The sequence below is a fragment of the Neltuma alba genome, unplaced genomic scaffold, assembly GCF_004799145.2.
Source record: "Neltuma alba isolate B1F8T4 unplaced genomic scaffold, ASM479914v2 tig00012939_pilon, whole genome shotgun sequence".
NCBI classification, from domain to species: domain Eukaryota; kingdom Viridiplantae; phylum Streptophyta; class Magnoliopsida; order Fabales; family Fabaceae; genus Neltuma; species Neltuma alba.
In genome coordinates, this window is record NW_021637305.1 from 119,262 (window position 1) to 145,202 (window position 25,941).

Genomic DNA, 25,941 nt, shown 5'->3' on the forward strand with positions numbered 1-25,941 from the left:
CAAAACTTATAATTCAAAACTCAATGGATTAAAACCAAATTTCATACAAACTTGAGGGACAAAAAATTATATTAACCAAAAATAAAATAAAATGTGAAAATATAGTTTGATATTAACGCGATGCAAAACTTTAATAGGCCATGTTATATACTACTCTGGTCTTTAATATAAGAGTTGGCTAACTAATTTGAGTAGATTAAAAAAGTTTGTTAAATTAGTTACTCGTAATAAATATGTATTATCTTCTCTAAAATATCACTGCTAATTATGTGTATTAGTATAACTACCATTTGATGAAACATTTAATATGTGTAACTACTATAAGAAGTAAGACCTACTTTAAAAAAATAGATAAATATAAGAAATAAAGTAGATTTAGATTTTTTATATATAACTAAATTAAAAGTTAAATTAATTCTTATATTAATTACTGGAGGTCAAATAAAATCTATATAGTTATGGGCGCGTGTAGGTGTAGTTGACTTTAAATTTACCCAACAAAGACGTGAATCGAAGTATTGAAACAGCTTGAAGAAAATATCATGTCTGGCGTTTAATATAAGAATTAATTAACTAATTTTAATAGATTAAACAAGTTTATTAAGCTAGTTATTTGTAACAAATATGTATTGTTTTTTCTAAAATATCTTTACTAATCGTGTGTATTAGTTAGAACCACCATATGATGAATTTTTTTCCATAAATTATCTGATAAAACTTTTAATATATACAATTATCACAAAATATTTTTTTTAAAAATGAATAAATATGATAAACAAAATAGATTAAAAGTTTATATTTAAATTTAAAATCAAATTAAAAGTAATAAATAATTGCTTGACATAATTTCGACATTCACAAAATAATCGCAGGATTCTGATGAACTTAGCCAGACTCATTCACGTCGTATAGATTAATCAATTGAAGAGCCCCAACAACCGAATTATAAATTTGAGTCTTGGCGAAAAGTCCACGATACTCAGTCAAGGGCATTGACGGGGACTGGGATGAACTCGGTCAACGGGGGTAAAGTGCGGGAAGGTTCTGTAGCCAAAGCAAAAAGCACCGCCTGATTTTCGCACAACGAGACGAATTAATCGAGGTGAAAACCACACCCAAAACTTGCGTATTCGTTACTCAGAGAGCAGTAAATACCGCCATGTGTTCAACTAATCAAACCCGATTACCTGTCTTCCTGCGTGCTTGCTTGGTCCAAAATCCGAATCCCCCATTCACACACACTCTCGGTTCTAATAATTTCAATCAAGGTCCGTGACTGAGTTCTTGTATTTAGTCTTTCTGTTCGGTAAACTGACCCGCAGCTGCCGCGTGGGGACTTCTCTTCGGACCCCAGAGTCTTTCTTCCGTGTTTTTACGCTACAGGCTCTTCCTGAGGCTCAATGCGTTATGACTTGAGAGGCTTCTGTCAGATTATTAGAAAAAGGGGAATTCGTTGAGCTTTGGTTCTGAAGATTTGTGCGATCAGATAATCTATCACTTACTGCAGGTGAGCCTACTCAGAATTTCTTCTTTTTGCCTCCCTTTTCAGGTGAAGGAAAATGAAAGTGTAGATGGTCCCATGTTAACCAAAATTGGTGTGGACGTTTTTGGGCACCTATGCTTTCAGTTTTTCTATTACGGGAAATTTGGAAACGTCTGTCAGTTCTTGATCTTATTTTACCAAATAAGGTGCTAAAATTTTTGGTCGACGTTTTCGCCTCTGACGAAAAACATTAGATATCATTTTATAACAACCCTTCTGAGTCGGTTATCTGAAATTAGAATTGTTTGGAGGCGCTGATACGCTGCCAACAGATGCAATACTTCATGTGCGATTGTTTATTTGATGTAGTGCTATCCATATATGCATAATTAAAGTCTTTTTCTGCTGCTAAATTCTTGAAGTATCTAAGCAGTTATGAGTCGTTGTCGTCATCCATGAACTTCACTGCAGATGAGGTGCTGCTTTTCCACAGTTTTATCTTCAAGTTTTCATCTCCTTTCTGAAAATGCAGATCAATCCGTTGCAATGAAGTGTTTTCCATTCCACTACAGAGAGAAGAAGGAAGAACCGATGAGCATGAAGTCAACTTCGGGTCGGTCCAACAGTTCCACAAATGCTGAGGATGATATGAGAAGATCTGGTTCTGAATTGAATTCTAAGGATCCTTCAGAAAACAGTGCAGAGTTCCTCAGGAGGACTGCATTACCCAGTTTGTCTCAAAGACCCAGCAATCTGAAAGTTTTCACTGTTCCTGAACTAAAATCAGCCACAAAGAATTTCAGTCGCTCTGTTATGCTTGGAGAGGGAGGGTTTGGGTGTGTATACAAGGGATTCATCAAGACAGGAGAGGATTCTAACAGAAAAATTGAAGTTGCAGTTAAACAACTTGGTAAAAGAGGAGTGCAGGTAAGGATTCTTTGTCTGACGTTTTGTACTTAATAATGTACATAAAGTTAGCTGCTTTAACGATAACACACGATATCCTAATGCAAGGCAGTGCTGAACAGAGGCGTATAGTCAATTTGTCCAGTTGCATAATTAATGTGTTGCAATATCTTAAGTTATTGTGATTATATTGTTCTAACTGATACCTTTTTTCTAGAAAAAGGGCAGAACCTTTGGATTTTATTAAAATTCCTTTGCTTGTGGCGGAAGAATACTGTAGGTGCAAAACAACTCCAAACAAACAAATAGAACTTTAAGGTAAATGAAACGGACTAAGATTACAAACGCAAGCGTAAACCAAGGCTAAAACTATTTCATGTCAAACTAGACCTGAGATGATAGAGGATAGCGGTGACTCTAAACAGAGAATAAAAGACTAACCTCATCTTATCATAGAATAAGTTTGTTCAAGTAGAGCCAATCACAAGCTAGAACACTTATTGTGGGGAAATTTTAGTGCAATAGTTGGTGAGCTTTACTTGATGCTCAGAATTTTCCCTGTCAAATCACTGTGATAATCTTATGTTACATTATGATAGCTTGGAATTTGGTCATGAAAAGGGAATCAGATTCCATTATTCAAACACACACACACACACACACACACACACACACACCCCAAATGAAGTTTACGACTATATTCCATCTCCTTTTTCTTACTTGCTATACATATTTTTGGGTCCGAAAATTCCATTGCACTTGAAGCTTATTCCTTTCCCTATTTCCATTCATTCAAAAATTATTTCAGCATACCAAATAAGGCCTAGAGGTATTTTGTGCTCATTTTTTTATCTTTGCAGTGCATAAACCTTCTATTTCGACTTGGTGTTTGCAGGGGCATAAGGAATGGGTGACAGAAGTGAATGTTCTGGGCATTGTTGAGCATCCGAATCTGGTAAAACTAGTGGGTTACTGTGCGGATGATGATGAAAGAGGAATCCAGCGTCTTCTGATTTATGAATATATGCCCAACAGAAGTGTGGAACACCACTTATCACCCCGTTCTGAGAATCCTCTCTCATGGAGTAGAAGATTGAAAATTGCTGAAGATGCAGCTCGTGGCTTAACATACCTGCACGAGGAAATGGATTTTCAGGTACATACAAACATTAAATTGCCTAATCAATTTAATTGAGCTTTGTCTACAAGGTGGCTTGAGTCCCTTTTCGATTCTTGAACCTGAAAGGAAAATGGAGCTGGCAGGAGCTAATTTGGAATTTTATATACTCGCTCTCATTTGCTACTCAAATATTTTGTGACAGTATATTGTTGCTTATTATGTCTGGATGTGTGATACATAGATAATCTTTAGGGACTTCAAATCTTCAAACATCCTCCTGGATGAGCATTGGAATGCAAAGCTATCAGACTTTGGGTTAGCTAGATTGGGACCACCTGAAGGATTAACTCACGTCTCAACAGCGGTATGGGCCCTTGTACTAATCTACAATATCTATTCGCCGCAACTCCCCTTCCCCAAACCCCCCCCCCCAAAAAAAAGAGGAAAAAATACTAGTCACACATGGACAGATAGATTTGCATTTGATCTTTGGGACTGATAAATTGAAAAAGCGGAGACAAGTTTTCTATATATTTGCGGACCTGAATCTAGAAGTATCAGCGGCTGAGTTTTCATATCTGATATGTCATTATGTGAATCACAACTTGATACAGGAAATCTTAAACACTCGTTGCCTTTGGACGTGATCAGTTCACGTCTTACATGTGTTAAAAAAACAATGTTTTTCTTATGCCTCGCCAAAGCACTCAATCCAGGATTCTCTAGTTTTATTTCCTTCTTGTTAATTTTCAACATGCTAAAATTAGATCGTCAGAATTACCCCTTAGTTGATATTGCGTACTGTCGAAAGTCCAAGCAGCAGCATGCACTAATTGTAGGTGGCTTCCAATGATAAGATACTCTATTTGTGTTCATATGCTGGTTATCCTCGTCAGGTGATTAAATATGCTATTTGTGTTCATATGCTGGTTGTGTTCATCAGGTTGTGGGAACAATGGGTTATGCGGCTCCTGAATATGTTCAAACTGGCCGTCTGACATCCAAGAGTGATGTATGGAGCTATGGCGTCTTCCTTTATGAACTCATCACTGGCCGGCGCCCTTTTGATCGAAATCGTCCAAAGGGTGAGCAGAAACTCTTGGAATGGGTGAGGCCATACTTATCAGATGGGAAGAAATTTCAACTAATATTGGATCCAATGCTCGAAAGGAAACACGTTTTCAAGTCAGCGCAAAGACTTGCTATTGTAGCTAACCGATGTTTAGTCAAAAACCCAAAGAGTCGTCCTAAGATGAGCGAGGTATTGGATATGGTGAATCAGATTGCGCAATCTTCATTGAGTGCAAGTCCAGAACTACCCCTGAAGAATTTCGCATCAGCGCGAACGTTGCAAGAAACCAAATTAAAGAACAAGAGAAGGATTATGGACCAGAAAACTGGAGAAACTAATTGGTTTTTTAGGATGTGGAGGCCAAAACATCAAAGAGCTAGTTGATTATTGTAGCGTTAAGTCGATCAAATGTGTTAGTTGAAGGCAAAGCAGCTGCTGCTTCTTTATGACAGGAATCATTAATCATTGCCCTACTGATACACGCCGAAGAACACATGTATATTTCCTAACTACATCACCTCACATAGAATGAGGTGAGAAGCACTGTTCATAGCTTATATATATTTAAGCCGTTGTCCTGTGTTTTATTTATTATTAATCCTTTGATTTTACATTGTCTAGCTTTTTGAGGAAATGTAAAGGAATGCTATTTAAGTCGGAAGAGGAATAATTTGATTTCCGAGGCAGATATGCTAGTGGCATAGGTTGAGTCGGGGAAAGTTGGGTTTAAAAGGAATGAAGTCCATTTGAAATGGGCCAGCACTGACCCGGCTCAGGGGTTAGTCTCCACCCCCCCGGGTCTTAAATGTGTGTGAAACAGTTTAATTGCAATTATGAATTTATCTTTGTTTAGTTCTGTAATTTTCAACTCCTTCCTTCTGCAGCTCCCAATAAGTTTTGCAAAGATTCGTTTCAGAAGAGATACATTTTAGATACAACAGATAATTATGCTTAGATGATACAGAACTTTTCAGACTAGGAAAAATAAGAGATGATCATGAATTTTTACATATGGAGTAGTATTTCCTGGCCAAATGGAAATGAAACCTTTTATTTTTATAAATTGGCTGGTTTTGAATCTGATTATTAAGATAAAATGTGAATTTATAACTATATTATTGACAAATCGTAGACGATATAGATTATTTTTCAAATATCGTGTGCTTAAGAAAACGTATCTGATCTAGGTGGGAGCAAATACTGAGACCTTATTTACTGGAGGCAGTGTGGCAGGAACTAGTATAACCAATACAGCAATGGCTCAGGATTTAGCTAATCTTGGAAGTAGTAGTACTCTTTTTCAGAAAAGTAAGTAAAAGATTTTCTGACTCTATTTTTTAAGGTGTGCCTGTCTTAAAAAATATTATGTTCAGTTCTTAATATAAGAACTAATTTTGACATTTAATTTGATTTTAAATATAAGATTTTAATCTATTTTGTCTCTCGTATTTATTGTTTTTCACAAGATAATCCTTATAGTAGTTGTACATGTTAAAATTTTTATCAAATAACAATTCTAGTTAATATACATAATTAGTAAGAATATTCTAAAAAAAATAACAAACTTTCTGAATTTACTTAAAGGTAGTATATAGATATTTCAATTTTTTTTGTTTTAAAAATGATTAAAAAAAACCCATCAATTGAAATATTCATTTGCCTAACTTGGACTGACCAGGAACATTGAATTAATTATTGTGCATAGGAATTGTTATATGGAGTGCATTATTTCTTGGGATGATAAATATGAACTTTGACGCTGAGAAGTTCGGATATTTTTCTCCTGGCGATTTATGAATCTGTGGGTCTTCGGAGAAGCGGATGAGTGAGAGAGCTGAAAACAGAGGAAATACTATTACAAAGTTTAGTGCAAGAGTTAATTTACAACGTAACAAATTAATATTAAAATTTTTATATTTAGTACTACCTCCGGTCCTAATTATAAGAGCCAGTTGACTAATTTGAGGAGATTAAAGAAGTAAGTTGAGTTAGTTATTTGTTCTAAATAGGTGTTGTCTTTCTTAAAATATCCTTACTAATCAAGTATATTGATTAGAACTATAATTATTAGAAGGACTATCTTGGAAAAAATTGAGTAAATATGAGAGACAAAGTGGATTGGGGTCTTATATTTAGGACCAAAATAAAAGTCAAATAGAGTCTTATATTAAGGAGCAGAGGTAGTATTTAATAATGTTTTCAATATAATTGTTTCGACCCAAGAAAGAGAGAGGAAATATTAGCATGCATCGGAACCGTACAATGATAGGGACAGTTATCGATTGAGGATGTAATATATGATTGACTTGACTCCAGAAATCATCAAGATTCCATTCCGGTCCGGGGGGCCATTAGGGATCCAACAAATGCGTCGAGACCGTCACTGATAATTAACAGGATATTATCGGGTATCATGTACGGTTGGTGCCGGATTATCCGGATTTCACGGTAGAATGATGAAATTTAAGGTAATAACCTGGTTATTTTTGAAAAAATCACAAATAAAGACCCTCAAATTATCAAAATTACACAAGGGTCACCTAAATAAACCAAATTATCATGAGGGACCTGGTCCCACATTGCAAATATAAAATTTTAGTGAAATGTTTAAAATGCCCTTCAGCCAAGTTGTAATTTGATTTATTAAAGTTGTTATCCGTTAAAGTGAACTTGTTATTTCCTATAGTCAACTTGTCATTTAGCATACTCTTAGCCAAGTCGTAATTTAGTCTACGGAAATTGTTATTCTCTAAAGTAAACTTGTTATTTTCTATAGTCGACTTGTTATTTGGCTTAGGGATATTTCAGACATTTTACTAATATTTCATATTTACAATATGGACTCGAATCCCTCATGGTAATTTGACTTATTCAGACGACTTCTGTGTAATTTTGGTAGTTCGAAGGTTTTTATTTATCATTTTCCCTTTTTTTTAATTATTATTGACTGTTGTTATCTCTTTATTCTTATTAATAACATGTATTTAAAGCCGAAGCAAAGAAGCATCGTATTACTTTACCCAAAAAAAAAAACCCAAAGAAACATCGTATTAATTCCGGCCTCATCAGATGAGGTTAGTGGACGCATTTATTCAAGCGGGAGTCCCATAAAATTATTAGGGTTGTTTGGCAAATAAAAAAATATTTTTAAAAAACATTTTTTTCCACAAATCTAAACAAATTTCTTCATATATTTATTTTATATACAGTAAAATAATTTTTAAAAGCATGGTTCAGTTTTCATCCAAATATCACAAATCTAAACATGATTTTTTTCGGGAAAAAAAAGGGCAAAATAATTTTTTGGCGATCGTTCCAGTACTTGGTAATTGGGGTGCCTTGGTTGGTGTAACGTCAGCACAGAGGCGGACAAAATTGAAAATAAAAAAGAAAAAAATATATAAAAATGATCAAAGGGTCAAGAGTCTCAGTGCGGTCCGCGTGGAAATAACTTAGGCAACAAGTTATGACAGGGAAAGGGCAAGACCCAAAGGCGGATTCTTATTTTTCAAAGGCAAATACAACTTTCCGTCTCTTACCAAATTTTTTTTTTTTCAGTGTTTTAAATTTGTTTTTATTTTTATTTTAAAATTTTAAATTATAGGTTTTCATCTTTCAAATTTTTTTATTTAAAATATTATTCTTTATAATTTAATAAATATTTAGACTGTTTTATTTTTAAAAGAACTAAAACTTATAATTTAAAATTTAAAAAATTAAAATTAAAATGAAGACAAATTTAAGTAACCAAAATTCATACTCTTCTAATACTACTCCTCCGATCCTAATTATAAGACCCAATTGACTTATTTGAGGAGATTAAAGAAGTAAGTTAAGTTGGTTATTTATAATAAATAAGTGTTGTTATTCCTAAAATATCCTTGCTAATTAAGTATATTGGTTAAAACTATCATTATTAGAAGGATTATCTTGGAAAAAAATACATAAATATAAGAGAGAAAATGAATTGGGTCTTATAATTAGGACCAAATAAAAAGTCAAATTGGGTCTTATAATAAGGACCGGAGGAGTATTATTTAAGGTAGAGAAAAAAGATTTTTTTGTTATATTTATAAGTCATTTTATTAAATTTTTCAGCCTGATTGTACTATTTTTTTTTATTATAATGTAAATAGTTATCTTTTTTAAAAGGTGTATATATTAAATATGAGTAAAATTAAAAAATTATTACATTTTAATAGAGAGTTAATGTATTTTAAAAATTTTCTTGATCTGGATAAAATATATTAAAAATATTTTATAACTAGAATTAGAGAAGTACTAATTTTTTTTCAAATAAATGTTTAATTAATACTAGAAGGTTTAACCGACTACGCCTTGCTGCTTCATGCCGCCTCAAATGGAAAGGTCGTCTTTCACTTTCAGCCACAAGGAGAAAAAAGAAAAAAGAAAAAAGAAAATTGAAAAGGTCATATCAGTCTTTTTGATAATATATTAGTAATAGCCAGTTGTTTTGTTGTCATACCCCACCAATCCCAGACGTTTCTTGCCTTCTTCCTTCAGTAACCGATCCGGACCGTCTGTTTTCCCATACTCTTAGATCCACCACCACTTTTATCACAAGAAAAATAAAATCTTCCGTTATATCAACGATGGTTAATGATTTGGAATTCCAACCTTAATATGGGAGTGTATTAATTAATCGGAGCTTTTTTATGCGTCGGAGATTAAAAGATTGAAATTCTGAAGATTTTTGAAAGCCGTCCGAGGAAATGCCGCTTAATCCATGCTTCAAATTTAATTCAAGTTATTAACAATGCCGGAGTTCGACCTTTAGCGCCGTAGCAAACTGTATATAAGCGCGTGAAGGGCGCCTTTTTTTCCATTTCCTGCCGCACATACATTCAATGCATTCCCTCTCGTCATCTATTGCGTCCTCAGTTCCTGCAAATTGAACAGTGATTTGCGAAATTCGTCTGTGACTTCTCTGGCCATTCCCTTTTTCTGGACTCACCCTTGATGATTTTCTGAATTCAGTTTACGTACAATCCAAGGTCAGAGAGCTCTTATTTGTGTGTTTTGCTTATTTTATTTGTTTTCGCCGTTAAATTTGTGGCTCTTTTTTTTAAAATCGTCCTATATCTGAATTGTATTGGACCATTTGTTATTTGAATTCGAACCTTTTCTTTTCGAGCGTATTTGGGTTCAGTTCCGATCGGTGCAAGCGATGCTATCAACATGTGGATTGGAATGATCTCTTCTCTTGGTCGAATTAGGAGCTTGAAGCAGTTATTTTCTGGATCCTCTTGGTTTCAATTATATTGCAGTCGAATCTTCAACCTTTAAGACACTTGCACCATATAATCATCTATGTACTCAGTTAACGGGCAAGGAAATAGCCAAAGGATCAGCAGCATGAGTGTGTTACCTTTCTGTAGCTCTCTTTATAGCTTAGAGACGGGGGTCAAGATGTTAGTAGCAGAAGCTTCCCAGTTTATATAAACATGCCAAAGTGGTTGTGCTTTGACTTCAAATTGGTTACATCTAAAATCTTTTGGCTGATATATACAAAGTGATTGAGGAGAATTGGAACAGGGGATTCTGGAATGCCATTTAAAAGAAATAAATAAAGATACTTAATAAAATAAGGGGAGTGACAGGGTTAGGAAGAATGACCGGAATATTTCTTTCAGGTTTTTGCCTCTGAACGTCCATCGGATCCAATAGAGATGAGATATAAGTAAGATATATACTTAAATGAAATCTCTCTCTCTCTCTCTATTTGTTTCCCTTAATCAATCCCAAGAATTGACTAATTATTACCAAAGGCAGGCAGTCGAAACTTACTGCCATTCAAATTAAACTTAGCCAACTTTACGATATAGTAAAATGGAGCTACAGCTGGACTTAGACAGGGCGTCCACTTTTTATTGAAAGAAAATAAAGGAGGGGGGGGTGTCGCATCCACCGTTATTTGTTTGGTTTAAAATTCAGCGATGAATACCCATCACTTCCCTGTCTGAAAAGTAGCCTCCTCTCCAGTCATAATACACCATGTAGATTTTCTTTTGTGACTGTGAATGAAGATTCTACTGAAACAATAGGGAGTACTTGGGAGAAAATTTACATATTGAATAAATTTTGCTGAGGATTTGTTTCAGTTATGCTCTAATAGCTGGATATCATTGTCTTACTTGCATCTGAGTCTCCAATCCCTTAATGCATAGCTCTTCTGGTCAGGTGCATTGTTGCTGTTGAAGAACACTTCCAACTTTGCCTAGAAGAAGGCTTCAGATTTTTTTTTGGTGCGAAAATTAACTTTTAGAGATGGTTTTATATGAAAACTCAGATATTATTCAGTGGGGTCTTCATCTTCTTGATGGCGACCCTAGTTACAATCCAGGATACTATGGTGACATAGTTCAACATGATACCGGTAACATATATGATGGAAACTACCACCATGGCCATTATGATGCTCAGAGTAATCATACAGAAAATGATGAGATGATTGCTCGGACTCTTCAAGAAGAATTTTCACAGCTAGACATAGCTGAAAGTTCCGGATATTCACAGGCAACTGAGGAGCATTACCATGCTCCTGCGCTGGCATATGGAGGGCATAACTCTTCAATGATGGACTATTGCTCACAAGGTATCAGTAAAGCTACTGCTTGCTTGTTTATACGAGGGATTTATTTTATTTGTCTACTAGAAGCTGGCTAATTTGACTAAAACCTCTGTCTATGCAGACCATGACCATGTCCAGGAAGGGGTTGATGATGTTGAACATTCTAGTTCATGTTCTAGTCCTTGTGAAGTTGGAGAATACTCATTAGAGCTGACTGATCCACTTAACGATGAAGTGGGAAGGAGATTGAGTCAAATGACGCCAATTCCTGTATGCTTAGCGTCTTTTGCTTCTATAGATATATCTGTATACACCATCCAGTTAGTGAAGCAATCTTTTAAATAAACTTGTCACCTTTCTACATGTTTTCATTTCATGGTCATTCAACAATTGATTTGTCATTATCTTCGTTTTCTGCATATCATTATCTAGGGTTAGTTTTTCCCCGCTTTTTTCTGGGCAACTTATTCATCTTGTTCCATAAAATGACGTTGAAGTCATACAAGTTTTAATTGACAGTAGTTGTAGTCACACAGTTCATAATTCTTCACACACAATGATGAGTGAAGCAACTTTTTTGCTTTAATCACTTTTCCAGATTTTCCCTTTTGTTTGGTTTTTATCTATCTATGAATCCTTTGTGTGTAGGCATAATACATGAGTTCAGCTACTCGGTTTCAGAACTTTCCCTCTTTTTGGTAGGAAAGTTTCAGAAGTTTTATCTGTAGTTTTTTCTCGCTGCTGCATGTTATCAGTTAATTACCAAGCTATGGTTTTAGGACGTTTATTTATTTTAGTCGGTTGCATAAATCTTGTACTAGATTCATGGTGCTTAAATTGCTTCTTATTGCCGTGTAGCATGTTCCAAGAATTAATGGAGATATTCCTTCAATTGATGAAGCAACTTCAGATCATCAAAGGCTTCTGGATAGGTATTATTTAATAGATATGTGACTGTCTTTAAGAAAATTCAATATGCCTGCATTCATGATACATGCATTACTTTTCTCCCGTAAAAGTAACTGTCTTTCTTCGTCATTTACCTGTTTGTGTAAGGTGAAACTTATGCCGCAGATAGACTTTGTTGTGTTTTTATTTCTTCTTCGCTAGTTCATAAATACAGAAATCCGTTGAAAGAATTATTTATTTCTTGTGCTTGTTCTCACAGAAACATATAAAGCTGTGGTTATTTTTAAACAGATTGCAGTTATATGACTTTGTAGAGCGCAAGGTACCAGGTGATGGTAATTGTCAGGTTTGTTTCTGTTAGCAACCATAGAGCACATTTCATTAGTTTTTGTTTGTAAACATGAAATAATGGTAATCATTTCTGTTTGCCCCCCAGTTTCATGCATTATCTGATCAATTGTATGGCACACCTGAGCACCACAGTGTTGTGAGACGACAAGCAGTAAACCAGGTTTGTTGTCTAGTGTGATTGACTTTTATTATGCTTGATGGAATGTAATATCCTCTGCTTTTGTGCTTCTATTCTTGTTTATTGTTGTTGGCTCTGATGGTATTTTTGCCAGCTTAAGTCTCATCAGATTTATGAGGGATATGTTCCCATGGAATATGGCGAATATTTGGAGAAGATGTCTAAGTAATAATCCAACAGCCTTTCCCGCTTGTATATGCAAATATGTTCTTGATGTTTGTTTTAGAGATTACTTAATCACCCTTCTTTTCACTTTTTCTTGACAATTAAACTAGGAGTGGTGAATGGGGTGATCATGTCACTCTTCAAGCAGTTGCAGATTCGGTATGAACTTCGGAACCTCACTCTCTCTCATATTTTTAAAACTCGTTCCCCTATTCTTTCGTCGATTGTGAGACAAAATCAAATTGTTTTAAGAAACTTAGATAAATATGAATCTGTAGCGTGACAATTTAATTTCCCCAGGCTGTGACTTTTGTGCCAAAACACCCCTTTTTTTGTTCATCAACAGTCGCAGTTAATTTCTTCAATCCTTTATTTTTTTGGGTGACACTCTCTTCAAACCTTTCTCTGCTCAGTCAATTGAGCCAAGCCTGGGCAGTACCTTTTCTTTCTTCTTCTTTTTGGTTTTTTTGGGAATATTCCTAGGTGACACCTTGATCATTACTATTATGTTACATTCATCATTCCTAATTCTCTTGTCACTGGATAACTGAATTTAGCTGTCGATTACAATCATGTAATGCTGCGGATTTGCAACTGTAATACGCTCCAATTGGTCATATCACAAGGGGGCACAATTAATATAGGCTTCCGTCCTGGGTTGTAAACTTGTAATCCCCCCTTTTTTCACAAAGAAAAATAATAATAAACTTGAAGCATGGTAAAGTCTCAGCAAACCCCTCTCCCCTTTTAGAATTATCAGAAAACCATATTTTAAGCTCCTGTTGCCCGATTCTAAGATGATCTGATTGCTAAGTTTTGAGTATCATTTGAATTCAGCAATGATCTGATATGCCTTATCATTTTTACTAATAATTTCTGATTTGATCTCCTGTTTCCCACAGTACGGTGTGAAAATATTCTTGATTACTTCTTTCAAGGATACCTGTTGCATAGAGATACTTCCTCATTTTGAGAAGCCGAAAAGAGGTGAGTTTTATTCACGGTGTGATTTGAGTGAAGGATTCTGCTTAGGCAAAGTAAAAGAGGCCGGTGCCTGAGATTTTTACTTCTGCTTGGATATTTTCCTTCTTGTATATACTAGATTTACTTTATCTTTTTGGGTGTCTTACGTTAAAGTCACATTGTTATTGAGTAGTTAACTGAAAAATTTTCCGAACCTGACCAGGACTTTCAAGATCATGCAATGGCGCCTTCACAAAAAATGTTATTGGCTCTGAATGGTTATATAACTTAAAAATTTTGTATATCTAGTTTCCTCGTGTTCATGCCGGAGGAATCCCGCAAATTGATGGATGAAATTACATCTGAACTATTGATGCTTTTGTCAAACTACTGCTAGTGTTAATGTCTCGGTCGTCTTTTTTTTTTTTTTGGGTTACATTCGTTTATTAATTGGGAACAGCTTAGCTGATATCTTCATCTTCCATCATGATGTGTTTGTTGCAGTTATTTTCCTGAGCTTTTGGGCAGAGGTGCATTACAACTCCATCTATCCTCAAGGAGGTACTATAAGGAACTTCCTTCCATCCCTTGTTTGAGTATGCATGGATATCCCTGCAGTTTAGGATAGGCAGTTTAGGAGGTACTATAAGAACTTCTTTCCATCCCTGGTTGGAAATTGAAATTGATTGCAGCCGTTAATCACGCCTCCCCCGTGTTTTTCAGCCATGAATTATGTAACTTCGATTCTTATATAAACGCCAGTTTGATTTTTAATTTGGGGGTGTTTGGATGAAAACCAAACCATAGTTTCATAAGTGCTTTTACGGTTTACAAAATAAATATGTAGAGGAGTTTGTCTCGTTTTGCGGAAAAGTGCTTTTGAGACCATAGTTTGGAGGTTGCCAAACACCTCCTAAAAGCACTTCTGAAACCATGGTTTGGTTTCCATCCAAACACCCCCTAAGGTGGTGTTTAGCACCTCCAAACCATGGTCTCAAAGTACTTTTTTCCAAACGAGGCAGACTCTCCACATATTTATTTCGTAAACCATAAAGCATTTCTGAAACTATAGTTTGGTTTCCATCCAAACACCTCCTTAGTCTTAAATATAAAATTCTAATTTATTTTGTCTTTTATATTTATTTATTTTTTTAAAGAGTTTTTGTAGTAGCTACACATGTTAAATATTTAATCAAATAACACTTGATTAGCAAAGATATTTTAGAAAAGACAATATATATTATTACAAATAATTAATTTAATTAATTAGTAAAGATATACTCTAATTAGTCGTATTAAGGGACGAGGTAGTAATTGCATCCAGCTGTTCGAAAAACTGGCCTTTTTTTAATCCGTTCGTTTTCAGGTATTTCGAGTACTGTTTGTTTTATAATAAGTTCTGATATTAGTTGTGATCGCATTATGTTGATATGATTCAGATATGCCTTCGATCGAGTCAAGGAGGAAGAAAAGGTGGTGGAACTTTGGGAGCAAGCACTAGAATCGGGCGAGCCAGGGGAGCACGCCTGAATTTATGCACATTTTCCTTGGTTCAGGACTGACGGACTGTTCTCAAATCTCTACCAGCCAATTTATTACTATAACATTCCAATAGATTTTTCTTTCTGTAACCATAACTCTGGTAATGCCTAACTAGTCGCATCCCAGGTAAATTTTGGGATGCCATGCCTTATGAAAGAAGGCCAGTTTTATACACACGTTTCATTTAATAATGAGTGATTTTCAACACACAAATTCGGGAGAATCCTACGATTTAAATTTGCCAAAATAATAGTGACACCTAAACACTCTCTGAAGGAATTAGCTGGCATCGAATTAAAGGAAAAATGAATGTATTGTACATGCACCCCAAACTCCAAATATACATGCAACATAATATATAAAGGATCCTTGACACCGTTATAATCATATACAGCTTTCTCAACCTGTTCTTCCTTTCCAGAATGAAGAAAAACGAAATAACGAAGCACACATTCAACTAAACACATCCACCGGATCCAAAAGAAAGAAAGGTCGAAAACATTCACGGTCAAGGGGCACATTCCCTAAGCTAGGACCAGTACAAGCTTAACCTCATTCCCTTCGATTCTGCGAGAGGCTATTACTCTCTGAGAGTCTCATCTTGCTGCGTTTCCTCTGTTTCCTCCGTTGAGGGTTGTAACAACAAAGCCGTGAACGGCATATTCCTGTATCCATTGGCTGCGGCCGCTGCAGCATACTCCATCCCAATTGGCTGACACAAGTCTAATCTGCAGCTCGGCTGCGGCTGATGCTGCTGCTGCGGCGGTGGCAAAGACATTGCAAACATCCCCTGCCCACTAGTAACCGCGGAAACAGGATGGACTCGACAAGGAACAGAGGCTGCCGATGACGATATCGCAGCGTTGCTGGTGGATACGGGTTCTGCAGGAACCGTTCCGGTGCCGGTGGCGGCAATGATAGATGGCTCGGCCTGGCGTAGCAGCCACTCTATTGTCTCGCCGTCTGAACGGTGTCCTAGTTCTCGGGTCAGTTGAAATATTCGGGCGGCGCAGAGAGGCGGCATACGGACACGGCGGCCCCGACCGTTGACCTTGGTGTGACGGTCTTTGGTGGAGCGAGAGGAAGATATGGCAGTGGATTTTCGAGGGTGGGAGAGCTGCACATTGGAGTCGGAATCTGCGGCGGCGGGTGGCCCCGTGTTAGGTTTAGGGTCGGATTGGGAGAATCTGTGGAGGACCACTTCGGAGCTCATATGAGGAGTTAGGGTTTTGAGGGTAAGAGAATAGCAGTGTTAGGGTTTGGAGAGGGAGGAGAGAGAGAGCTGGTAGTGATAGATTCTAGTGACCCCACAAAGGCGCTTAAGCCCATTTATATAGTAGCATAGATGAGAGTGGCTTCCCTTTTTGTAAGCTTATGACATGTATTTAGAAGTTGCGGCATGTGATGCTTGTGGGTCCAGTGGGCCTCCGCTGTGCGATCACTATCCATCACATCTGTAGCCAATGTGTTGTCCTGCCATCAAGTTGTCCACATAATGCCTCCTCCCCCCCAAAAAAAAATCACCTCAACACCCGGTGAATTTTTTTTTTTAAGTTTGTTTTACTCAATTATAACATATATTGTATAATTTATCTAAAATAATTATGCATATTATTAGATTTTAGATGATTTTATCAGTCAGAAAAATTAATTTAAAAAGTGATAAATATAAATAATTAAAAATGATTCATTTAGTTTTTTATTTCTTGAAATTAATCTACCAAATTTTATATTAAGATCAAATGCAGTGTTTGACTAGTTGTCTTATAAATTAATTTAGATCTTTGTTAAGATGATGCGTAGGAAAATATAAACTTTGCTTTGTGGAATAAATTTTTTGGACCATCGTTTTTGATACACCAAAATCAAGTTGACATGAAAGATGAGTTGCTAGAATTATATCAGCAAAATTTTATTTTTTTTCCTTGTTGTTTTGAGTTAATTTTGTTTGTAAAATAATTTATTCGCCTCACTTCATTTGGGGGAAAAATTCGTCGTATTTTTTGTGGGAAAATATTTTCATGTTTGCTAGAGAGAGTTTTCCTTTTTTTTTTTTTCATTTTTTAAAATTTGAATCGCTCAATTGGTAATTAAAAAATATACCTCCGGTCCTAATTATAAGAGTCAATTGATTAATTTGAAGAGATTAAGGAAGTAAGTTGAGTTAGTTATTTGTCCTAAACAGGTGTTGTCTTTCCTAAAATATCCTTACTAATCAAGTATATTGACTAGAACTATCATTGTCAGAAAGACTATTTTGAAAAAAATGTATAAATATAAGAGACAAAGTAGATTAAGATCTTATATTTAAGACCAAAATAAAAATCAAATAGGATCTTACATTAAAGATCGGAGGTAGTATTAATGATTAATTTTTAATTTAATAATTAGTTAAAGGTGTTGCAATTTGGAATGGCAGTCACAAAACAAATTAGGAGGTGATTATTGCCCTTGCCGATACGCGAAACGAGCGTGTGTCCCCACAAAGTTTTATTTTGCAAGTGACAAGTTAGGGGCAGGAGGCAATTATCGCTGTAGGCCGAAAAAAACAAGAGAGAGAGGAATGAAAGAGGCGCGTGAATGATGAGGCGGTCAGTCTCAGATCGTGGGAGTCAACTGACGAACTGACACACGCATTGACCATTTTTCGAAACTGTGACCATTCTGAAAACAGGACAGCCATCACTTGCCTTTCCATCACACATGACCCCGACGGACCCATATTCGTTTCTTGACATAAAAAAGGGCAACTTCCCCCTCCCCATCACCCTAACTTTCAAAAACAAAATAATGTATTTGGATGTAGTTAAATCATAATTTAAAAATGACTTTATAATATATAAAGTAAATAGGTAAAAAAATCATTTTAATTTGTACAAAAAAATTGGCTTGTAACATATGTGAAAAGTAGTTTCCAACATGTGAAACTGGTAATATTCAGGTGCAACTCGTAAAAAATAACAAATTAAGATTAGCTAAAAACTAACCTGTCAATAAATGAATCTTTTTAAACAAATTAAAATTAGCTAAAAACTAACCTGTCAATAAATGAATCTTTTTAAACAAATTAAGATTAGCTAAAAACTAACCTGTCAATAAATGAATCTTTTTAACCCGTACTGTTAGGCTTGCAACCAGCTGCAGGTTAGCCATCCAACTCGTGGGCTGCCCGGTATTTATTTTTTTATTTTTAAAATTTTTATAATTATATTATTATATATTATATCCTATCTAAAAAATTTTAAAAAATACCTATATAATTTATTTGGTTTTTCAATCAAATATTTTAAGAAAAAAAATCTTATTATATTTTTTTGAATATTGAATAAGAAAAATTTAAAAACAAAGTAAATAGGTTGACTGAAAGCTAATCTGTCTTTAAACAATCATTTCTAACCTGATCTTGTCCGTATTACCACTCCAATAGGCCCCACAATTCCATCGCACGGAGGCGCTGGACACGCTGGACGCCTGGACTATATTACGTGTACGTTGGTTGTACTCCCCATGTTCAAATGCCTCATGCCCACCGCCTGCGAAGTGCGAGCTCCCTGTGTTTCGCAGTGCTTATTCCGAGCAGAGTGAAACGGCGACGTCCAGATCTCTGTAGTGTAGTGTCTATGCCTTCATTGAGGAGCTCTATTCTGTGTCGTCAGGCGCGAATTTCGTTCCTTCCTTCTTCTACTTTGAGATCGCAGAGGGTATGTACGAAAAGGACATCGCCATATTGTTTGAACTTGAGCCTTGGATTGCTCCTTCTTTGTTGTTCCACGTTTAGGGCTACTCAATCTGCTCCTTACTCGACAACCCTCACAGCTATCTTCCTTTGTTTGGAGAAGAAGGGGTTCAGAATTGAGAGGAGGAAATCACTGATTTTGGGGTCATAGGTGATGAGGACAGGTCTATTTCCTCCATTGTTTCTTCGTCCGTTTTGAGTTTCAAAACACGTGGCCACGAGCACGCCAAACACAGCCAACCTTGCATTTTTGAGAACCCACTGTCTCAATCACTGGTTTTTGGTTCAACACTTGTGATCGAGTTTTTAGAGAATTCACTGGAAAAAATCCCATCGTGTGAGACTATGGTTCAACACCTGTGAGATTTAATTCACTGATGACCCGCATAGCCATGTGTATTTAGAAAATTTAACATAATGAATAGAAGCAACTCAAATTTTTTATTATAACTTGGTGATGGCCCGCGCAGCCCGTCCATTAATTCAGGAGAACATTGTGGTGTCTTGGAAAATTGAGGAAGGCATTGCACTTTTTTGAATTTAAAGATCCCATTTATGACTAGTTGGATATTTCAGACATAAAATTTCATTTTAAACCATAGACTAATGCATAATTCTTCAGAAAAAAGGGAAAATGAAAAAGACTTGTGCCTAGTGGGTGACATCTTAAAATCTAAAATGGTTAATTAATTAAATGCTTTTTGAAATTATTTACGAGCAGAGGCGTTTTTCTACGAAACTTCATATATATATATATATTGGTGGGAAAACTGGGCCTCAACCGATAAACTAAGCTAGTTGAAATTGCTTGACTCGCAGTAAATTGGGCCATAATCCGAGAATAGCCCTTACAGGGGCAGATGAGCTTGAAGTTAAGGGATGACCCAAAATGTCAGCCCAAATGAGAAACCTCATCCGTTTCTGGACTTAAAGGGAGATTTTAAGGTCTGGAATGCGCTTCGTCGTCTCTCGCTCGAGCGTTATCTATATTATCCGCCATGGTTATCTTCGTTCTTATGGAACCCAAGGACCTCATTGAAGTAAAAGTATTCACTTCCGCAATATTTGCTGAACTATAGTTGTTTAATGTGATAGTTTGTTAATAACAAATTCCCTATGGAAGCTGCAAAGAATTTGTTTAGCTCACCCCCGCTTCCGTCAAGAACTAATCACTGGAGCGGTTCTCCTTCGTCTTCTTCATCTTCTTCTTTAGGTACACTTACTAGAATTACCACAAACTCTCATTATCTACGTCCTGCATTTCATTATTCTTTCCATTGTAATTTAAGGAAGGTGGGATTGGGATGGCTCTCTTAAGTGTCGTTTCCTTTGCTGTGAAACCTCCCAAAAATGGAGATATTTAGTTTGATTATTAGATTGATTGATGGTGCCTGCTTCAGCACCCTTTAAATTTGGACATTTAAGTCTGTATCTTTTCTTGTTCATGGAGGAAGCAAAGGAAGCGCAGCCTAATGATCGAGTGGTTTGTGTCCATTGCTATTATCATATAATACGACTGAAGTTCTGGTAATCGAAACGAAGTAGTTGGCTTTGTGCGATATTTGGGTTTGCTTTTTTACTCACCATGTTCATTATAGTCTCTAGTGTCAGAGGAAATTGAGTGTCATATTCGTATCAGAGGATTGTTAAATTTGAAGGTGCTTTGTAGAGATAAAAATTGGTTGGATGGAAAATAAGCTATCTATCAAGCATTCAAGCTATTTTGCAAGGCCAGAGGCTTTGCTCATATTCATCCTGTTGCTTCCATTTGTTCACCCTGAAATGATTTGCTCTTGCAGTACAAAGAAGTCCAATTTAATGAACTTTTTACATTCCTTCATTTGCAGCTGTTGCATGTGTACTTCTTCCTTTCTTTTGTTTATTTCCATTTATGTTGTAAATCTTCTCAGCACGCCCAATCTTCACTTATGATTTGCAGCTTTTGCTGATTTTTGAGCTCCTCGTATTCATAGTCTTCAATTTAATTGTTCTGTACGATTTTTTCCTTCTCTTTTCTCCTTCCCCCTCGAGAGAGTTCAAAACGTTAAATGCTTGTACTCATTTATCTACAGCTTTCACATTTCATGAACAAGCCACTCCCGCGGTTACCTCTAGGTCTGCCAGTTTCGCTGCTCAGCATTTTCCCACCTCGGTTCTTCTACAAGAGCAACGTGATGAGTACAGACCTACACTGCGCATGCATAAGGAAGAAAAGACATCCCAGGTTCATTTCTAGTTCATATACCCACTGCATCAAACACAAGCTTCGTTAAATGCATAATATGAATAAGATCCCTCATCCTTGTTGCATTTTCAATTTACAACAGCTTACGGTTTTTTGACATGATTTCATATATGATTTGGTGACCTCACCCTTTTTCTTGAATGCCACTATTGGTTGCTTAGGTTCAAATGTACGGGCTTTCTCTTTTTTATCACATAATTTACATGTAATTAATTTTTTCCGTTTGTTTCTATTAAAGGCGACATTAAATACAAGGCAGATAGATATGGCCTCAGTTCGTGAGGACAATAACCCTGGTAACACTGATCAGCTGGTGCATGACTTTAAGCAGCAATTGCAAAGTTGGCCTTGTTTACGGAACTTGTAAGATGAAATCAATTGTATTGTCCTGCCATTTTCTCTGGCTTGTAATTGCTGATTTCAATCTACTGCAGGTTGACTTCCTTACCGGCAGAGGAAATTGCCACATCTTCAACCCTGCAGCCTGATACCATTGATACAGGGAATTCTGCAGAAGTTGAAGAGCATGATGCAGTTGCTCTTGCTAAGCAAGCATTGTCAGCCTCGAAACAAGCTGCCTCAATAGCTGCAGACTTGAAATCAATTAATGCTGAGGATGGTGTTTTACCTCCTCTAGGGTTAGCTTTTCCTGTCTAACATTCTTAATTTATATTTACTATTTATAGGTCAATTTATTTGGAGACTGATGCATGAAACTTTCATTCAGTTTGGCCTCCACTAGTTCGGATGACATTTCACTTGGAAAGAATAAAACTGTGAGGTCAACACGGCTTTTAGAGAGACAATCAAAGAAGAGAAAAAAATCGAAGGCAAAACTTTTGGATGAAGAAAGCTATCTTTCTAAAAAGGCTGAAGTCAAAGCAAGGTTACATGTAGAAAAGAAGATAAGTGAAGGCTTTGATCAAAATGATCCCCTGCGCTTGTTCCTATGGGGTCCTGAAACAAAACAACTTTTGACTCTTGAAGAAGAATCACAACTGATTCTTCAGCTACAGGTTTCTCTCTTAATTTCCTAATCATTCACATGTACGGAGTGGCGGACTGAGGATCCTCAATTGTTTTGACATGTACTATGTAACAGGATTTATTGAGATTGGAAGGAGTAAAGCACAGACTTCAATCACAATTTGGGCGGGAACCAACTTTGGCTGAGTGGGCTGATGGTGTGGGCCTTTCCCGTCAAGCCTTGCAATTACAGCTTTATTCTGGTAACAGCAGCAGAGAGAAGCTGATTTATGCTAATTTACGAATGGTAGTTCACATTGCTAAACATTATCACGGGCGTGGTCTCAGTTTTCAGGACTTACTGCAGGTAGCTTTTGAGAAATTGAAGTCCTTACATTGCCTTTAGCTAGGACTATTTTACATTTATTTTTGCTCTTTATTCACTGTCAGCTTGCACAGTTATTATCAAGACTTAATTTGCCACACATATAACCTATATTGTTTCTGAACATGGAAAAACACTTTGAATTACTATTTTTCTGGAGTTGGACCATCAATCGGGAAGGAAGATGTTTGATGAAAAAAACATTAGCTAGCTACTAAAGCTTTGCCTTTTATTTCTGTTGCTCTCATAGGAGGGAAGTATGGGGCTTATGAAGAGTGTTGAGAAGTTTAAACCCCAAGCAGGTTGTCGTTTTGGTACTTATGCCTACTGGTGGATAAGGCAAACAATTAGGAAGGCCATATTTCAACATTCCAGGACAATTCGTCTGCCGGTAACTACAATCTATTTATTCTCCGTCATTTAACTAGTTATATTAATGTAATCATGTTTTTTGTCTTTTTTAAAGCTTCTCCCTCGGGGAAAAAATATCCTCTTTCAAGTGTCAGAGTTTATGAGTTTTTTGGTGTGTTGATAGAACAATCATGGAGTTTCCTTGCACTGCTTCAGCAGTCAATGTTATAATATCTTTGCTTTTTATAAATCAAACGTGAATTCTATTTCTTGGTAACATGGAACCTATGCATTATCCGCAGGAGAATGTATACACCCTTTTGGGCAAGGTATCGGAAACAAAGAAATTGTACATTCGAGAAGGAAATCTTCATCCCACCAGGGAGGAGCTGGCAAGAAGGGTAGGAATTACAGTAGAGAAGTTAGAAAAGTTGCTATATGTTGCAAGAATTCCAATTTCAATGCAACAAACAGTGTGGTCAGACCAAGATACCACTTTCCAGGTATTGATTTCCAGTTAACTCGATTTCCATTTATATGATATAGTTTCGCAAATTTTGACATGAAAGGGCTAGCCCCTAATCATAATGTAGAATGTGAAGAACAGCTGAAGTGCGTTTAGCGTTCTGTTATAATTTAGCGGAGTTCCTGTATCAAGGGCTTTGCTTGTGTTGATAAATGTAAGAACAGAAACTGATGCAAGTCTAATAACCTTATAGGCTGAACAGTAGTTGATTGTTAGGAGAGCCTTTTTGATTTTGCTTGTAATGAAGAGAAATGATAGCAGCAGCATAAGTTTCTTAAAGATGTGAGGAAGCTGGCAAATTCGACAGAGGAGCCTGGCATACATTCCTTTTAATCAGACTCAAGTCCATGAACTATTTGTTACCGCCAGATCTGGAAGATTTGAGGCTTTACATACTAATAATGTCCACCTCTACATGTCAACTTCTGTAGACTTTTTGCAACTGACAGTCTGAAATTACCTATTAACGATTGAATTGAGCATTTTTGTGACGTTACAGAGCCTAACCACTTTATCCTTTACTTTTTCTATATATCTTGTATATTTAGTAGCTTGTGCAATGTTATATCAGCATTTCTTGATGCTTATTGTCATATAGCTTTGACGTGACATTCTGTCAAGATAGTCTTATGATGTTGTTGAATATATATTAGTTATCACTCTTACAATGTGTCTTGTAGTTAAGTATATATTCTTTACATTAGTACATGTCCCAAGCATAAATAGCTGAGCACATTCTTGTCACTGCAGGAGGTTACTGCAGACACGGCAATTGAGGTTCCAGATGTGAGTGTTGCAAAACAGCTGATGAGGCGGCATGTGCGAAACCTTTTAAGTATCTTGAGCCCAAAAGAAAGGAGGATAATCCGGCTAAGATTCGGTATCGAGGATGGTGAACAGAAATCATTATCTGAGATCGGAAACACATTTGGTTTATCTAAAGAAAGGGTTCGACAGTTAGAGAGCCGAGCATTGTACAAGCTGAAGCAGTGCCTTGGCAGCCAGGGACTTGGTGCTTATGCGGAATTGCTCATGTAGATCAGTAAACAAGGTTGTGCTGTTAATCTTTCATGGCTGTTTTTTTTTTCCCGGCTGACCTGGCTAAGTACGAGAGCAGTAACAATCAAGCTTTTGGAGGCAAATCTGACGCTAAGCCATGGTTCATTTCTTAAAAGAACCTAGAGGCTTGGCAGTTGGAAAAAGAAAATTGAAGATTATATATACATGTTAATATTGAAATGACATTCTTAAAATATCTGATAATTATGGAAGATCAGAATTATATTGCAGATGATTGATAATGGACTGCAAGGTCTTTTGCCCCCACTGTATTCGGTGGCTTTGCTCTGTTGTGCATGGTCGGGGGAAGGCTTCAACTTCAAAATGCAAGACGCAAAATCATAAATAGCACTCAGCCTCACAAAGGGTTAAATCAAATTTAAATGATCCAATAATCTGTGTTTCTTACCAATTTAATAAACCATATGCATAAGTACATTCATACATGTTCATACATACATATATATATATATATATATGTATATGAATCAATTACTACAAATCCGAAGGGCGTCTAGTTAACGAGGTTGAATGTTAACACAGAGTTCAACCTCAGTATCCTCAGTGATATAATAGGCAAGAAGAGGAAAGTCATCCTCCATTTGTTTGTGAAAACGACGAAGGGTGAAAAGACTTAGAGGAATGCCCCAGTACTTCTCAACCTTTTTACGCAGGTGAGACACGTTCTCTGTTTCCCTCACCCTCACGTATCCATTGGCACCCTCTTGTTTCACCAGAACGTGCACTTTCCCTCTTTCTGCCGTTGGCCTCACCCTCAGATTCAGTGCTTCACGTTCCCGGAACTTATACCGTTGAATCACTTCATGGTTCCTCAATTCTCTTGTGTTGTACCACAGGCTCTGCCTCTCCACTTCCACGCCCAATTCCTTCTCAATCTCTAATTTTAAATCCAATATGGTTCCTGACGCCCCCATGTCGATCTCTGGTACTATCTCTCCACCCCTAATCTCGAAACAGATCATCATTGCTTTCAGATCAAACAGTACCTATCCCAAAGTTATTTACCCAAGATCGTATAGTTTATGCACGCAATATACATGTAATGAATGCGAATGACAAAGACAGAAGGATTGAGAATCGCGTGCTTTATTCATTCTCGTTGCATTTTCAACGAGATGAGAATCACGTTTCCATTGTCTGTTTTGCTGATCAGGGATCCAGTCTGTGAGAAAATGAAAGCAAAATTTATACGAAAGATCTCGACTTGAATCGGTTGCAGTTCTGTCATCAAAATCATTTGTTCTTGATGGCCCCTCATGTGCTAAGTGCGTGATCCTCATATTTTCAGTATCAGCCGAATCTTGGGCTACACCCATTACTCATTTTTGCATGATCCCTATGGTTCAAAGCACCAAATCCCGAGCTGATTTT

General features: G+C 36.5%; 4 protein-coding genes and 1 long non-coding RNA gene across 9 annotated transcripts; 3 read left to right on the forward strand and 2 right to left on the reverse strand.

Annotated features, from left to right (window-relative positions):
* The first annotated feature begins 1,121 nt into the window (after nt 1–1,121).
* LOC114732853 (serine/threonine-protein kinase PCRK1) lies at nt 1,122–5,433 on the forward strand. The gene is made up of 5 exons (XM_028920227.1): nt 1,122–1,507; nt 2,016–2,410; nt 3,285–3,545; nt 3,751–3,873; nt 4,453–5,433. Exons 2-5 carry the CDS (start codon nt 2,030–2,032, stop codon nt 4,963–4,965), a joined length of 1,278 nt encoding a protein of 425 aa, XP_028776060.1. The 5' UTR covers nt 1,122–1,507; nt 2,016–2,029; the 3' UTR covers nt 4,966–5,433.
* A 3,836-nt stretch (nt 5,434–9,269) lies between these two features.
* Nucleotides 9,270–15,494, forward strand: LOC114732862 (uncharacterized). 5 transcript variants are annotated; one of them, XM_028920241.1, is made up of 12 exons: nt 9,270–9,596; nt 10,783–11,197; nt 11,295–11,443; nt 12,032–12,105; nt 12,374–12,428; nt 12,519–12,593; nt 12,706–12,776; nt 12,887–12,935; nt 13,679–13,763; nt 13,963–14,000; nt 14,244–14,300; nt 15,179–15,494. In XM_028920241.1, the coding sequence occupies exons 2-11, from the start codon at nt 10,870–10,872 to the stop codon at nt 14,253–14,255; spliced, it is 936 nt and encodes a 311-aa protein (XP_028776074.1). In that variant the 5' UTR covers nt 9,270–9,596; nt 10,783–10,869; the 3' UTR covers nt 14,256–14,300; nt 15,179–15,494. The 5 variants fall into 5 exon arrangements, with proteins under 5 accessions (XP_028776074.1, XP_028776075.1, XP_028776072.1 ...); XM_028920242.1 differs by having other exon boundaries at nt 15,106–15,187; XM_028920239.1 differs by lacking the exon at nt 13,963–14,000 and having other exon boundaries at nt 10,770–11,197; nt 15,106–15,187.
* On the reverse strand, nt 12,973–17,265 carry LOC114732865 (uncharacterized). Its single transcript, XR_003739033.1, has 3 exons — nt 17,255–17,265; nt 15,547–15,549; nt 12,973–13,083 (listed from the first exon to the last, which is right to left on the reverse strand). It is a non-coding gene; the product is annotated as an uncharacterized LOC114732865 (long non-coding RNA).
* LOC114732864 (transcription factor TCP11) lies at nt 15,553–16,581 on the reverse strand. Its single transcript, XM_028920243.1, has one exon. The coding sequence runs from the start codon at nt 16,492–16,494 to the stop codon at nt 15,862–15,864; it is 633 nt and encodes a 210-aa protein (XP_028776076.1). The 5' UTR covers nt 16,495–16,581; the 3' UTR covers nt 15,553–15,861.
* Nucleotides 17,266–19,993: 2,728 nt separating the features above from the next.
* Nucleotides 19,994–24,801, forward strand: LOC114732836 (RNA polymerase sigma factor sigF, chloroplastic). The gene is made up of 9 exons (XM_028920201.1): nt 19,994–20,230; nt 21,090–21,241; nt 21,501–21,625; nt 21,697–21,900; nt 21,990–22,278; nt 22,365–22,595; nt 22,864–23,004; nt 23,267–23,467; nt 24,241–24,801. The coding sequence occupies exons 1-9, from the start codon at nt 20,134–20,136 to the stop codon at nt 24,526–24,528; spliced, it is 1,728 nt and encodes a 575-aa protein (XP_028776034.1). The 5' UTR covers nt 19,994–20,133; the 3' UTR covers nt 24,529–24,801.
* Nucleotides 24,802–25,941: the final 1,140 nt, after the last annotated feature.

What these genes read in the sequence shown, in the direction of transcription:
- LOC114732862 (XM_028920239.1), top strand. Translation starts at nt 10,870, where the DNA reads ATGGTTTTATATGAAAACTCAGATATTATTCAGTGGGGTCTTCATCTT. An exon ending in GATGGACTATTGCTCACAAG is followed by an intron (nt 11,198 to 11,294) that starts GTATCAGTAAAG and finishes CTGTCTATGCAG; the next exon opens with ACCATGACCATGTCCAGGAA. An exon ending in CTCCATCTATCCTCAAGGAG is followed by an intron (nt 14,301 to 15,105) that starts GTACTATAAGGA and finishes GTTCGTTTTCAG; the next exon opens with GTATTTCGAGTACTGTTTGT.
- LOC114732853 (XM_028920227.1), top strand. Translation starts at nt 2,030, where the DNA reads ATGAAGTGTTTTCCATTCCACTACAGAGAGAAGAAGGAAGAACCGATG. An exon ending in ACGAGGAAATGGATTTTCAG is followed by an intron (nt 3,546 to 3,750) that starts GTACATACAAAC and finishes TGTGATACATAG; the next exon opens with ATAATCTTTAGGGACTTCAA. An exon ending in TAACTCACGTCTCAACAGCG is followed by an intron (nt 3,874 to 4,452) that starts GTATGGGCCCTT and finishes TGTGTTCATCAG; the next exon opens with GTTGTGGGAACAATGGGTTA.
- LOC114732864 (XM_028920243.1), bottom strand. Translation starts at nt 16,494, where the DNA reads ATGAGCTCCGAAGTGGTCCTCCACAGATTCTCCCAATCCGACCCTAAA.
- LOC114732836 (XM_028920201.1), top strand. Translation starts at nt 20,134, where the DNA reads ATGGAAGCTGCAAAGAATTTGTTTAGCTCACCCCCGCTTCCGTCAAGA. An exon ending in AGGAAGAAAAGACATCCCAG is followed by an intron (nt 21,242 to 21,500) that starts GTTCATTTCTAG and finishes TTTCTATTAAAG; the next exon opens with GCGACATTAAATACAAGGCA. An exon ending in TGGCCTTGTTTACGGAACTT is followed by an intron (nt 21,626 to 21,696) that starts GTAAGATGAAAT and finishes AATCTACTGCAG; the next exon opens with GTTGACTTCCTTACCGGCAG.